This window comes from Sesamum indicum, linkage group LG11 (genome assembly GCF_000512975.1).
Source record: "Sesamum indicum cultivar Zhongzhi No. 13 linkage group LG11, S_indicum_v1.0, whole genome shotgun sequence".
NCBI classification, from domain to species: Eukaryota; Viridiplantae; Streptophyta; class Magnoliopsida; order Lamiales; family Pedaliaceae; genus Sesamum; species Sesamum indicum.
The window spans coordinates 11,713,261-11,727,810 of NC_026155.1; the positions used below are offsets into that span (position 1 = coordinate 11,713,261).

The 14,550-nt window shown below is 36.2% G+C and overlaps 3 protein-coding genes across 6 annotated transcripts in view; 2 read left to right on the forward strand and 1 right to left on the reverse strand.

Annotated features, from left to right (window-relative positions):
* Positions 1-655, reverse strand: part of LOC105174085 (zinc finger A20 and AN1 domain-containing stress-associated protein 4) — a 1,110-nt gene extending 455 nt beyond the window's left edge. Inside the window, exon 1 of one of the 2 annotated variants that reach the window (XM_011096068.2) lies at positions 47-655. In XM_011096068.2, the coding sequence (XP_011094370.1) occupies positions 47-331 (285 nt within the window). In that variant the 5' untranslated portion in view covers positions 332-655. Of the gene's footprint in view, positions 1-31 lie in introns of both variants that reach the window. The other variant, XM_011096067.2, reaches the window with a different exon arrangement.
* On the forward strand, positions 4,726-7,334 carry LOC105174086 (solute carrier family 35 member F1-like). 2 transcript variants are annotated; one of them, XM_011096071.2, is made up of 11 exons: positions 4,726-5,007; positions 5,088-5,182; positions 5,271-5,284; positions 5,493-5,650; positions 5,781-5,857; positions 5,951-6,033; positions 6,109-6,160; positions 6,320-6,388; positions 6,477-6,563; positions 6,654-6,718; positions 6,799-7,334. In XM_011096071.2, the coding sequence occupies exons 1-11, from the start codon at positions 4,875-4,877 to the stop codon at positions 6,908-6,910; spliced, it is 945 nt and encodes a 314-aa protein (XP_011094373.1). In that variant the 5' UTR covers positions 4,726-4,874; the 3' UTR covers positions 6,911-7,334. The 2 variants fall into 2 exon arrangements, with proteins under 2 accessions (XP_011094373.1, XP_011094372.1); XM_011096070.2 differs by having other exon boundaries at positions 5,271-5,328; positions 5,459-5,650; positions 6,799-7,314.
* LOC105174087 (transcription initiation factor TFIID subunit 12) lies at positions 8,322-13,400 on the forward strand. Of its 2 annotated transcripts, XM_011096072.2 has the most exons (9): positions 8,323-8,781; positions 9,128-9,280; positions 10,614-11,132; positions 11,511-11,585; positions 12,184-12,262; positions 12,339-12,403; positions 12,549-12,584; positions 12,756-12,929; positions 13,348-13,400. In XM_011096072.2, exons 1-8 carry the CDS (start codon positions 8,368-8,370, stop codon positions 12,897-12,899), a joined length of 1,485 nt encoding a protein of 494 aa, XP_011094374.1. In that variant the 5' UTR covers positions 8,323-8,367; the 3' UTR covers positions 12,900-12,929; positions 13,348-13,400. The 2 variants fall into 2 exon arrangements, 1 of the variants encoding a protein (XP_011094374.1); XR_002288020.1 differs by lacking the exon at positions 13,348-13,400 and having other exon boundaries at positions 8,322-8,781; positions 12,549-12,686; positions 12,756-12,895.

Consider the following 14,550-nt stretch of genomic DNA (forward strand, 5'->3'; position numbering starts at 1 on the left):
CCAGCCCCCCCTTCTTCCTGCACGTGGAGCCCCGGTTCGTCGGCGGCTGCGGCTGCGGCTGTGCCTGCTGCTGTACCGGCATCGGGGGAGACTGAGCCGCCACCGTCGCGACGGAGGACTCAGCCTTGTCCGGCGAGGAAAGACTCAGCTGCGCCGCGGTGGACGGCGGCGGCGCAGTCGAGGGAGTGGAAAAATCAGCAGATTTCTTGATGGAAAGGTCCCTGTAACATTTAGAACACATATTTTGCGTGGCAGGGCTGCCGAAAAAGCCGCAGTTATTGACGCACAAGCGGTGGCCTTCGGGAGCCTGAAACCCGTGCTCTTCAGCCATATCAAGAACACCAAAACCAGGAGAAATCAAGGGGGGAAAGTGATGGCTGCGTATGATGATTTTTATGCACAAGGGGGAGGGGGAGGAATCTATATGATGAAGAGGAAGGGATTGGAGAAGGAATAATAAAAAGAAAAGTGGGGGAAGTGGAAGGATCCAAGAAAGGGGAGAAAAAAGCCAAAAGGGAATTCAATAAGGAAATAGAAAAGAGTGAGTCAATCATAGAAGAGATAGAGAGAGTGGAAGAAGAGGGACAGCCTGGAAATGCCCAAAAAGGAGGATCAATTTAACTCAACTTCCCCTTTGCCTTTTCTGTTTTTTCTTTTCCTGAAAGCCAAAGAAGCTGTAAATCAGAATAATAGATTCAACACAACACAAACAACAAGGCTATTGAGTTGGGATTGTATGGTCCCCCATGTTTATTGTCAACAAACCCTTCTTTTTATATTACAATACTATTCTTTTTTCCATTTTTCAAGAAATCATAAAACTGTAACTATTTTTTTATATTATTTTCACATTGAATTTTCTTTTATAAAATAATATTATGTTCTACTTACCATCTTTCCATACACCACATAACATAACCAAACTATTTCTTTTAATATTATATTTATATATAAATTACGGTATCACATATAATATTAAGATTCCATGACGTGATTTTTTAGACAAAATTGAATGGGTGAGGGACGCGTGGCGACGAGGGAGTGGGTATGGTGGGGTGATGTGGAGCAAATGTGTCACTCTGGGAGGTTTAAAATTAGATTGGCATTGATTTTTTATTATATTTTTGTATCGTATATTGATGTCGTATTAATAAATAATTAATATATTTTTTTAAGTAAAATAATATAATTTAGAAATATAAGCACGTATAAATATAAGATTAAGATAAAAGGTGAATATGAAATGTAAAATGTTGATAAGGAGTAAGGTGGGTAGAAGTAGGTAGCGTGATTCTTGTGCGTGTTTGCTTCTCTGTAGACTTTTCCTCTTTTCTTATTTAATGGTCGTCAATTATGGATGACGAGAATAAATAAATAGTGTGTTAATTTAATGTAGGGATTTATTACATTATTGTTGGACCGTCCATCTGTTTTGCTCAACACAATCATAGGTATGATGATATACGCACGAAAGCCACTCACCAATCGCTCCTGCAAGGAGGAAAGGGTCAATGCCCTTATCACTATGCCTTTTATTTCTTTCTTTTCTTTTTTTCCACTCAACTTGGTTTACTATTAAATGTTTGGGCTAATCCGTGCAATATTGAGGTGATTAAATTGTCAATTGATTGACTCTTGGGATGTCAATTTGGGAATTGTAATTTGGATTTTGTTGGTAGAAGTCTATTTGCACGTCATGAATTTTATTGTATATTCGTGTGTTGTGAATCTTGTGATCGTGTGTTGTGAATTTCGTAATTAATTATTATTATTTTTTTGATTTTTTATTATATAGATTATGGCGTATTTCTTGGCCTGTTAAGGGAGAAACCACCAGTTGAGACATTGTTGTACTGTACGATCTTGTTTTATTAATAAAACTTACATTTACTAAAAAAAAAATTAATTATTTTTATGAGTAATATGTATCTATATATATATAAAAGAAAGGTAAAGTTATGCAGTCAGTAAATCGAACAAAAGTTTCGATAATAACATATATATATTGATATCCTATTTTATTGTGTTTATCAAGGGTCAAAATCGAAACCTAATGGAAAGACAAATTTTTCAAAAACTTCGTGCAGAGTATTGAACTATATATGATTTGCACTCAATTTTTAGATTCAGGTGGATAGTGGTTCTGGTCGATTCAGAATCGGCACAAAAATCAATTCAAAAAAGTCTAGCCCACAATCCATCTACTATTGTTCATGATCGATTTTGGAATAGACTTGAGCCTTTAAATGGGCCTTAAAATGGGTTCATTTATAAACTCAAACCCAACCCATGAACCAGCCCCCTTGAGGCTCGATCAAGTCTGCATATGTTTATTTTAATTTTATCTTTTTATGAAATAGAGGTTTTCTTTTGAACAATTATTTAAATTCATGGTTGTATTATGAAATAACATAAATAATAAATTATATACACAAAATATCATAACTAGAAAAAATAATAGTTAAGATTATAATGAACTTCAATAATAATTTGACAAACAAGCTTACAATAATAAATTTAGATGATAATAAATAAAAAAGAATTTAAAATAAACTCTGAAAAAATAAATAAAAAGTATTAATGAATTAAAGTACTGAAAATTTAGAAGTAAAGCAATAAAAATAATAATTTTTAGAATTTCAAAAGTATAAAAAAGCTACTAAAATAGTGAGTTTACAAAATAAAATGAAATTTATATGTCACGTATTATTTTTATAAAAAAAATAACCCAATTGGCCTAGCCCAAGCCCGATTCAGGACCAGGTGGTTCTGCACCATTGGGCTAGTTGGTTCGAAGTTCCAATACTTGGGACCGGCCTGATCCCAAGCAGGCTTAGGGCAACCCAGCCCATTTTGTTATTGATTAAAAATTCAGTCATAGAATGGACTAGTCCAGTTCAACCCACTGTACATCTTGATTTCGGGATAATTCGATCAATTTTAATGAACTGAGCATACCCTTAATTATTTAGCCAATGATACTTGCACCATTTATTATGAGGCAATTGGTGTATATGAATGAATTTTGGTGAGAATATAATGAATTAAGGAAAGGAATGATTTTAGTATATCATTTATATGTTTGATATACCAAAAGAATTGAATAAAAACTTTTCAAAGCACTCATTTATATGTTTAGTAAATAACAATACAACTTAAAAATTAAAACAAAAAACAAATGCACAAAATCTCATTACATATTGAATACTATTTTGGAAAATTAAATTCATTATTAAATTGCAATATATATATTTAGATGTTATAATATATTTAAATTTCTAATAAATACTTATTATTTTTAAGGTGTAAGTTTTTCAGTTAAATTTGTATTATATAAAATAATGATTTTAATTTTATGATTTAAAATTATCTACAATATTATAATTTAATTTTTTGTATAGTTTTAAGTATCTATATTTTATGTATATATTTCTTAAATTTATGATACATTTAAAAGTGTGTAAAATTATTTGTACACATTTAGAGACGTCATGCCACAACAATTAGTATATAATATAAATTCAAATTTTATTTTTATGGAATTTGACATTTCTTTTTCATTTAATTGCTTATGTGGCAGAGAAGAAATAAATGTAATTGTTTTGCCACCCCCTTAATATATCGAGTAGTAAATACAATTAAGCCATTACCCCTATAAACTAAATCATGTTTTGATTACATGACTATTTTCACGCGATATTTTCACTGAAAAATTATTAGACAGACTAATTAAAAATAAAAACTAAAATTTAAAAATAGAAACATTAAAAATGAAATTTAGAGACTAAAGTCATAATATTTACCTTCGATTAATTTACACCCAATAAATAGATTTGATCATTAAAAATGTGGCACGTGAAGGAAGTTTTCTAGAAAGTCTTTGATCCCGTAGCTAAAAAAAAATCATATCCCATCATCACATTTATGACTCACATGAATTTTTATTATTATAAAACAAAAATGGATCTGATTTGTAAATAAGTCGTGTATTCAGTATTCAAACAAGTTTAAAATCGCATAAAAGTACAGTAGCTACCGCACTGAAATATTTTGAGCGTAATGTAATCACTATGATTAGGTGTAATTTCCTTGTCTAAATTCATTACAAACTGGAACAAGAAACCTCGGCGAATAGCATAAAATCATTGAGTGCGGGGCGGGTCGGAACCTATTCCAAACACCATCGGAGTGTTAGATAGATATCGGGGATAATTACATTGTCTTTTTTTTTATGTAATTATATGTGAATTTCACGTCATTTGGAAAATTTTATTTTGTATATTTGAGATTTACTTTCGTATAATAAATAGGTTTTTTGTTAATTAAAATTCACTTGATACTAAAAAAAAATTGAATGAAAGTCGATATGTACCTCAATTGACTTATTGCAGGTCAAACAAACCTTTTGTGACTAATCTACCATTATAATACGTGTAAAGATGTACAAGAGTAATTTCATCATAAAAAGATTTATTATGATTGGAGGTAAATATGATTTTTTATCCATCTTTTGTTTAATATTTATAAAATTCGATAAATTTTGACTCATTAGATGATTTATTTATTAAATAAAAATAAATTTAAAAAATATTAGATGTAAATTTTGAAATGATGAGAGTGTAGAATGGAGTAAAAGTAGAATAAAACAAAGCTCACTTTAAAGCAAACAAAAAGTTGTATATATGTAGTTGACATTTTGAGACACACACCATTTAATCAGTTAAGTGCGCCTCATTTGATCAGACACGCGCCATTTCATCAGTTAGGTGCACCTCGTTTTCCGATCAAATCTTGAAAAATGGTTCCTCGAAACTAGTAAGAAATACTAAAATAACAACCAGTTATTGCTCATTCTTCCACATATCTCAGAAGCCATGAGCAGCAGCAGCTGCTTGTGGATCAACCGTCAGGGCATGGCCCGGACATCATTCCTCTTGTTTTTAGGTCAGGCTGTTTCTCTTAGTTTGGCCACCTCCAGCTTTGCTATTTCTTTGATCACCAATCAAGGTATAGATCTTCATGACTTGTGCACTTTCTTACAATAACATTGTGCTCTGATCTCTGTTTAATTGTGGGGTGTTGTGTAGGTGTGCATACACCGCTAACTCTCTCATTCTTCACATACATGGTTCTGGCTCTCGTCTACGGAAGCATAATGCTCTACCGCCGACACAAATTGCTGGTTTTTACATTAACTAGATACATTGATATCTCACGTTTTGATTTCGGACAACCATGGTATTGACTCCGTTTAGTGTCCAAAACTGCAGGTTCCGTGGTATTGGTATGTTTTTCTAGGCCTTGTTGATGTCCTAGGCAATTATCTTGGTAATGCTGGTTGACTTGCACTTCTCCTGTGTTGAATTGGATTTTTCTATTTCAAATCCACTGTTGTAGTAAAAACATATACAAACTCCCAAGATTATGAAGAAATTCATTTCGGATGGATCTATTGCAGTGACTAAAGCTTACGAGTACACATCAATCACCAGCGTGACGATACTCGATTGCTGGACGATTGCGTGGGCGATAATTCTGACACGGCTTGTCTTGGGGACGCGATATTCCCTTTGGCAGTTCTTTGGGGCGGGAGTTTGTCTAGTAGGCCTTGGTCTAGTGATTCTGTCTGATTCTAATCCCGGTGTTGGAGGTAACATTTTCTGCCCAACCGACAAATGACTCGTCCAATGTAGTTGACACCCTGAGTTCTAGCAAATACATGATCAAGAAACTATTTCAGTACAGATAAATGTCATAACATGATCGAATTTGCCTCTCAGGTGGACCTAAACCTCTTTATGGCGATATTCTTGTCATCGCAGCAACAGTTTTTTTGGCAATGAGCAACATTGGGGTGGTTGGTGAAACTGTCTTGTCCCTTTAATGTTTTGTCAAGTCATGAATACATAATTATTAGACTATTAGACGTATATTTGTATCTTTCTTACAGGAATTTTGTGTTAAGAAGAAAGACCGCGTTGAAGTAGTGACAATGGTCAGCGTGTTCGGCATGCTTGTCACTGCATCAGGGATGTATCCTTGTCTTTAAGCAAACCAGAGAAATGGATTCGAGACTGTAATTTCTGTATTTCCTTCACTTTCTTACAGGGCCACATTGGAGAGGAAGAGCCTCAGATCGATCAGTTGGTCTCCTCAACTAGTAAGTAGACAGAAATACTCATTTCTCCTACGTTTTCTCTTCTTAAAACAACCTCCATATCATGGTAAAAGTTGTCTGATTCTATGCAACATCTAGCAGCTATCTTGTCCTGAAACCAATCAAACCATATTTTGTCTGACATCGCTCCCTCGTCCACAGGTATTAGCCTATGTTGGAAACACGACAGCGAGCTTCATTTTCTATACGCTCGGCCCTTTTGTTCTAAAGGTCAGCTTCATCCGCTGCTGAATTTTGCAGTAAATCAACCATCAGCTATGTTTTTAAACCATACTATTGCACATGTATGCTGATACAGATGAGCGGAGCCACACTTTTCAATCTATCCCTTCTGACGTCTGATATGTGGGCAGTTCTAATAAAACTGTTTATCTACAAGCAGCAGGTATGTATTTTTTCCTAATTTTCACTCGTTCGCCTGCTTCTCCTGGTGTAATCACCTATTCACAGGCGACACAACGGCTGTCAATCACAGGTTAACTGGTTATACTATTCGGCTTATGCGCTTGTGGCGGTCGGGATTTTCATCTACTCGAAAACGTATGTCTTGCAAGCAACAACTTCTTGTTCATTTATTAATTTTGTGACATTTGAAGTTTAGTTAAGTGTTACCTGTGCAGGGAAAGGGACCCTGACATCACACAAGTTGTTGAGGATGGAAACACAAGTCCAGAGTGTTCTCCTCTTATTGAAGAGAATGCAGATATTAGAAATGGCACTCTGCTCCTATGAACAACCCAATGCAAAGACAGGGCAAGATTGTAGTCGTTACCAAAGGGTAAATTGCAATTTATCTACTTGTGTTATGGAAAGTGCAAACAGTCCCCTTATAAAATATAAAATAGAAATTTACCCTCACGTGCTTAAAAAAATGGAGCAAATTTATTTACCCCTTAGGAGGTAAATTGCTTCATTTTTTTAAAATACAAGAGGGTAAAATGCTATTTATTCTTTATAAGGGGATAATTTGTTCATTTTCAATAACACAGGAGGATAAATTGCTATTCACCCTATTCCCAAAGGACAAAAATCTTTTAGTCCTGTAACTACAAGCAATTTCACTTTAAGTCTTTTTTTTCCTTCTCATTTAATTCTTTAAGTTCAATAATTTCGACATATTTTATTTAGTGAATAAATATAGTTCTATATTCAGTTACGTAAAACACATTTAGTCTTTTATAAATATTTAAATGTGACAATTGACACGTTTAACGCTAAAGTTGGCCGGCAATTTACAATGCTGGCCGGAAAAAAGCGCCTGTGATTTACGTGTGAATGAGGATGGTGAGATCAGAGATGTGGATAAAACGATTAATACATGCATTCTTATTCCATAATTTCTATTTTCCAAATTCCCTCTTTCTCTCGTGCCCTAAAATTTCACCAAAAATCCAATGGAAGACCCACCAATTCATCAATTGAAGTATAATTTGTCTTATTTATTTACTCCCGACCACTATTTGGTCCTCAAACTTTGAATTTACTTAGAAAATTAGTTGCCCAAAATTATCCTAGTCATCAAACTACCAACAAATGTTTGAGAAATTTTCAAGTGCCTCGTTCAATTGCAACTGTGGCAAACCCGCTCGGCCGAGAACCTCCCAGTCTGTGAATGCAGGGGCAAGCCTAAGCCTTCCCATGTCAATTTGGTGGATCTTATTGTCGAAGCAAGTTTGTAATATGTGGGATGCAGACTTAGCGTCCAATGTGCTGTTCAATGCATGGTTCACATCTTACATCGTCTGATCATAAACCATCAAAATTATATGTGACCAATGCATATTTCAAATATAAAATAAAATAAATACGATAATAGTAATTGATAAGTACGATGTTTTTTAAGTAAGAAAACAAGTTATATATATATATATATGTAGATGTACTTAGAAAAGAATTTTATAAACAAGAATGTGATGAAATGAAAAAAAATACATATATATATATATATTTACAGACAATTCCAATAGTTTTACTTTGGCAATAGCATTTTCTCTCTTTACTAACTTTTTTATTTAATAATTTCTCTTTTTTCTAATAGTAATATCATTAAAGATTAATAATGCTTAATTTGGATATTAATTTAATTTAATAAAGAATAACGTTTTCCTCTCAAAAACAACTACTACTATTTATACGACGCCGAGGGCAGCAATTCAACCCCCCCCCCCTGCCGTACTCAGGCTGATCTGATGGAACAAACCCCCTCCGCTGCACAATCATCCACCGACCAGACTCCGCCACCGCCCCCGACAACCTCCGCCGCAGTACCACCTGTTTCTTCTTCGCTGCCACCGCCAACAAACCCCACCCCAACCCCAACCTCTAAACCTCCTACTACGCCTCAATCCCAACAATCTACCACTTCCCAAACAAGGCCGTCATTCAATACCCGACCATGGCAGCAACCGCCCTACTCCCACTTCTCTCTTCCCTCGCCTCCACTTCCTTCTTCTTCGGCTTCAACTTCGTCTTCGATATCCGCTCCGCCGCCCCCTCGCGGCGGAATGGCCATTGGAGTCCCTGCCCATAACCCCTCCACTCCTCCCCCTCCGCCTGCATCGTTTTCTTCACTCACTCCCCCATCTTACGGCCAACCATCCCAGGTAATTCCTACTTTTCATCCGTGTCACTTTCTCATTACTCATTATACATATTTGTGTTTCGGGGTGGGAAATGAGATTCTAGGTCAGGGGAACAGGGAAGTGTGTTCTTGATATGTCTAGGTTAAATTATCGGTTGGGGGGTGGGGGTGCGGGTGGAATTTGTAATTCTCTTAAAAACAGCCATGCTCGGAGTTCTTTTTTATGGTTTTAAGTAGATTTCTGAATCTCGGTGGTGCAAAATCTTTTGATGGGCTCTGGTAGTTGAGTAAATTTTTATTTCTCTGCAATGTTGTTTACACGCTTGTGGAGTTGGGTGTTTGTCTCAGTCCTTGTTTATATATCATAGATAAGGCAGCCAATGCCAGGAATGGGGATGACGGGTTCGCTGGGTACGACGTCTTCAATGCGGCCATCAGGGGTTCCTTCTCATCAGTTGAGGCCTTCCCAGTCATCTCTCAGACCGCAGACTACCCCAAGTAGTCAGTCTCCTGCTGCACAGGTTGCTAACTTATCAGATTCTGGAAGTAGAAATAAAGTGGTAGAAGGAAAAGCCTATTAGACAGCTCATGTCATGTCATGTCATTGATGATTAAGATTTGATTTGATTTGATAAATTTATTTGTGCCCTTAAATACTTGAGAATATTGAAACTGAAGTATCTTTGATGAGGAGAAGTTTTGAAATTCTTTCTGTAGTTCAGAAAACTTGGGACCCCCTTCTGTTTCTATAGACTTGTTTTATGAAGATTTTTGAAGTTACTAAATTTGAGCATCTCATGAAGTTACTCAAGGTGCTATATGTAAAAACTTGACCTGAAATTCTAAACATAACTGACAGTTGACAGGGCAATTTTCAAGTTAAATTAAGTTTGGTGCTCTGTAGTGCATAGCGAAAGCTGGAATGATTAAGCAGCTGATATGATTCAATTGCAATGAGGACATTTTGTTAGAGTGGTATGCATGTATTAGTTTGGCAGTGTAAAATGAACCACAAACAGAATCAAGTAGTTCCTTTTTGTTTATGAACTTCACTGCCTTTTAGAGTGTCATGATGTCCCAGTGACTTTAGAATTACTAGTGCGTGAGTTTCACATTCATTTCTTGTCTCTACCAAGATAACAACGGTGCAGGGTTAAGTTTAAAGCATGTAGTTTATGTTTGTATTGCTTTTATTATTTTTACATTCATTTCTAGTCTCTACCAAGATAATGATGGTGCAAGGTTAAGTTCAAAGCATGTAATGTATGCTTGTCTTGCTTTATTATGTTCACATGTTCCATATTTTTGTTATTTGTGATCAGTCATGAAGTTTCCTATGACTTGTCAAACTCAAATCATTACTATGTTGTTTGCTTGTGTCCTTATGTTCCATTTCCTACTTTTCTCGAGATTAGTTTTTCCTGTGTGTTATATTATCTTTCCCATGCATCTGTACAACATAGAGAAACCTTCCTTCTAAGGTGTCGGACAGCTCTGCACTGAAAATTTTCTTATCTGGAAATCTCTGCTTTTAAATGCTACTATCATGTTTTTTGGGGTAACATGTCTTTTGCTGATTTTGCTTTGGCCTTTTCTTTTACTATTGTGGATGCATGATCCTTTGTCTTTGTTTAATTTGAAGAATTTCTTGGTTACTGAGTGTTGGTGAATTTGCTGTCTCGGTTTTGTATGTCACTATGTTGTTTGGCTATGTTTTATCAATGTTGTTGTGTTTGAAAGTTAAACCGGCTCTCACCCCCAAGGTTCAGATTGGTTTAAGAAGTGGCTTATTTGCTGATTTCTGATTAGCAGTATATTTGACTTGTATGTGTTTGTTGCTCCTATTCTAATCAGAATTTTCAAGGACATGGTATGCTTAGAGTTTCATCATTGGGATCCCCGGGATCACCATCACCTAGCAGTTCTCAAAGTCCACAGCCCCAGAATCAACCATGGTTGTCTTCTGGAACCCAAGGGAAACCTCCTTTGCCAACCCCGTCACTTAGACCGCAGACGAGTACTCAATCATTTCAGCAAAGACCCCATATTCCTCAGCAACATCACCAAAACATGTCTACCACTCCACAGCAACAGCCAATTGGTTCGAGCCAACAGCCACCACAATCCTCAGCCTCAGGCCAGCCCCTGGAGCATCATGGCCAACAATATCCACCTTCTAGGATTCAACAGTCGTTATCTCATCAACAACAGATCACAAGGGGATCGGGGTTGGGGAATCAAAAACCGCCTCTTGGCATGACACAATCTAGTGCATCACACCCTGGAGCCCTCAGTAAAACTGCAATCACGGATACTGAAGAATCTTCAAACAGAATTGTAAGCAAGCGAAGCATTCAGGAACTTGTAAACCAGGTGAATATGCCTGTCTTATTTCCTATTTTGTCAACATCTGTGGATTCAATGATTTGATATTTCATGTGTTTTGCCTCTTACCAATTAAGAGTCAAGCCGCATGTGGCTAGGCTTCTAATGTTAATGCCTTAATGGAAGAGGTCTATGTTGCCCTTCCACCTGACATCTCTTCTTTTTGCCCCCTCCAAGATGGTTTTATATGTATTCTTTGCCTGCACTTGTATGGTTGCATAGTTGACTTTCGTAATTGATTTTCCAAGTGCCTGGTTTTGGTGCATACTGCATTACTGAGTCCTTCAATCTGCACCTGTCTGTGATCTAAGAGTTATATGTTTGATATTTATTATCAATGTGTTTGACTTTTCTTTGTTTTCCCAGATTGACCCATCTGAGAAATTGGATCCTGAGGTTGAAGACATTCTTGTGGAAATTGCTGAGGATTTTGTGGAATCAGTAAGTTGGAAATTGCAGATTTCTAGAAGTGGTGTCCCACAAATATGTTTACTGCATACTGATCTTTGCTATCATAACATTTATTCTTGTTGCACCCAACATGTACTGAAACTTCTGATATATCAACCATAGAGTTACCTGTATACTTCTGTGAATTTTTGAGACCAAGTAATTCATCCAGTGATGATCATCCACTGTTGATTTCTCATGCAAATCTGGTTAGCAAAAACATTTAACTTGTGATTGGTTGCAAGATGAAACGGGGAGTATCTTTCTGTATTCCTTATAATATAATCAATAAGTGGACATTGGCCGGGGACGATAGTTTTTCCTCTTTTTTGTCATGACAAAAACGATTCTTTCGCTTCCTGGGGTTGCTCTAGCACTTAAAAAGGCTTGCAAAGTATCTCTGGAATACAATATTACAAAATTGGTAAACAAAAGTTGAACAATTTTACATATGGCTTTTCTGTTGCTTAATTCTGTGTACATTTGTTATGTAGATTTACTATCAACTCATTTCTGCTGTAAATCCTTAATCCTTTTTCTCGTGCTCGTTGATGGTAGCTCATTAGAACTTTAACTTCAACTTCACCAGATTACAACATTTGGCTGTTCGTTGGCTAAGCATCGGAAATCTACCACTTTAGAAGCAAAGGACATACTCCTACATCTTGGTTAGTTTCTCTGAGTTTCTTTTTCTAGTTATAAAAAGAATATATACCTTAAATTGCTACTTGTATTTTGAATTAGAAAGAAACTGGAATATGACTCTTCCTGGCTTTGGTGGGGATGAGATTAAGACGTACAAGAAACCGGTAAGATCCTTTGATCATTTTTCAGTAAGAGGATGACCAGCACATTGGTCTTGATTCTTTATCTAGTCACCAAAGCTTCTTGTGTGCTTCTCTCTCCCACACAACTTTCTCATCTTTTTTTCTCACATGTTTCTTATGGTTCCAGATTGTAAGTGATATTCACAGAGAGCGGCTTGCTGCTGTAAGTTCTGCTTCTTCATTTGCTTCTTTTGCTTGAAATCATCATCAGCGGTTAATGGGAAATAGTAGAACCTGGATATCAGGATGCTGTCTTTAGTTTCAGGTTAATTTCAGGTTCTACAATTTGTAGTTCTGTTCGAACTAGATTTTTAACTTGTTTCTTCTCTCATAGATAAAGAAGTCAATTGTGGCCACTGATATGGTAACTAAGAACCCAGGCGGTCCATCTGGTGGGAATGCCAAAGGTCATCTCGCAAAAGGCCCTGCCAGTATTATTGGTTCCCCCCCAAATCCTAAAATACGTGAAGCAGCATGAGACCACACGGAGAGAGAGTTTTCTGTTCTGGTATTTTCTCCCTCATTTGCATTGCTATATGTATGTTAGGAATACTTAAACCTTGAAAACACAAATATGCATGCATCTTTGTATAGAGAGGAAGCATGGTGGAGATAATTGTGGCTATTTTAATGCATCGGTAATCTGAAAGAGCTTATGTAATAGTTAGGCGGTGTTCAAGCTTAGTGGATATTTATGCTTGTGGGAGTTGGCATCTTTTGTTCCATTCTACTGATTGATTTCCTTGCCTGATGCCCCTCTGCCAAGTTCATGGCACTCAAAATTGAGAAAATATTTGTGTCACTATGCATGAACAGTAAGGAATATTTTTCTCTGCAATTGGATATTCAAGTCTTTTTTCAGGCTTACCACATTTTGTTCCGTTAGGCCTATCTTTTCGGGCTCATCAATTCATTTTATGATGCAGGTCAATTTTGGAGCGCAGTTGCCCCCCCCCCCCCCCCCAAAAAAAAAAAAAAAGAAAAAAAAGAATTGAAAAAATATAGTCCACGCAAACCCTGTGATGGATGTCATGAAATGTAAATGAAAAACATGCAAACAAACAAAAAAGGAAGCCACAGAAAAAGAAGTGAGGGATTGGAGCACTTTGCAGCGGGTTACTTCCATGTGGTATTGCTTGATGACTAAAAGGAGCGAAATGATTGAAACTTTGTCTTTTGAAGATATGCGATCCTGATTTCTCATTGCTATGTTAATCACCATTCTGTAAATTGCAATTCTGGAATGGTTTCAAACTCTTGGAGAAAGCATTCAAGGTGATCTTTATTGGGACATTTTTGTTAGTTGGTATCAAATGGATGTTATGGGCTATGAAAAGCACAGGCTTGAGTCACCAGTTCAAGCAAGATTAGGCAGTTGTTCCTTAGTTGTATCATGTATGTTTACATTGTCTCCATAATGCGAAAATTCTTGAATCCGTTTTTGGTGACCACAGGTACAGGAATATGATGATCTGTTTGGTTTTTGGCAGTGTTTTCGTCTGACCGAACTGTTGCGCTAAGTGTAATCTTGTTTGTGTGGTATAGACTTCAGAGTGCAACTATAGGAACTTGATAAACTCAAGAGGAAATGGTTTTCAGCAGCGCTGTGGATTAGATTTGTATGTTTGATTATTCGGTCTGGGTTCTAAATTTCATTAGATATGAACACACACACGCACATACAACAAGTTTTTCATTTATATTTAAAACAGATTTCACATTATAGCTATGTATATGTAAAGTGAAAACACAATATGAAAGTGTCATTGATAACCGTTTGCTTTCTCTTAATTTTTTTTTGGGGGAATAAGACCAAAAAGAAAAAAAATTATATGCCGAACTTATCTAACGCAATTGTTACAACGCAACATAGAGACAATGATTAGCATAAACTGGAAAGAACCAATGCCTAAAACACAGCGAATGTGTTCTGAGTTTGTCACATTTCACGTGGTCTATGAATAAAACTTTCATGTGCTGTCTCGTGCTGCATACATCATTTCAATCAACTCCATCACCCTGCCTGCCTGCCCAACCACATGACAATTTTCATTATTAAGTGTCTGTAACGGCGTCGTTCTTTTCTTTATATGTGCTTGCCTTTTATTTTAATTTTGTCAAATAAAAAA

What these genes read in the sequence shown, in the direction of transcription:
- LOC105174086 (XM_011096070.2), top strand. Translation starts at nt 4,875, where the DNA reads ATGAGCAGCAGCAGCTGCTTGTGGATCAACCGTCAGGGCATGGCCCGG. An exon ending in ACCGCCGACACAAATTGCTG is followed by an intron (nt 5,183 to 5,270) that starts GTTTTTACATTA and finishes CCAAAACTGCAG; the next exon opens with GTTCCGTGGTATTGGTATGT. An exon ending in CTTGTCACTGCATCAGGGAT is followed by an intron (nt 6,034 to 6,108) that starts GTATCCTTGTCT and finishes ACTTTCTTACAG; the next exon opens with GGCCACATTGGAGAGGAAGA.
- LOC105174087 (XM_011096072.2), top strand. Translation starts at nt 8,368, where the DNA reads ATGGAACAAACCCCCTCCGCTGCACAATCATCCACCGACCAGACTCCG. An exon ending in TTAAGACGTACAAGAAACCG is followed by an intron (nt 12,404 to 12,548) that starts GTAAGATCCTTT and finishes TTATGGTTCCAG; the next exon opens with ATTGTAAGTGATATTCACAG. An exon ending in ACAGAGAGCGGCTTGCTGCT is followed by an intron (nt 12,585 to 12,755) that starts GTAAGTTCTGCT and finishes CTTCTCTCATAG; the next exon opens with ATAAAGAAGTCAATTGTGGC.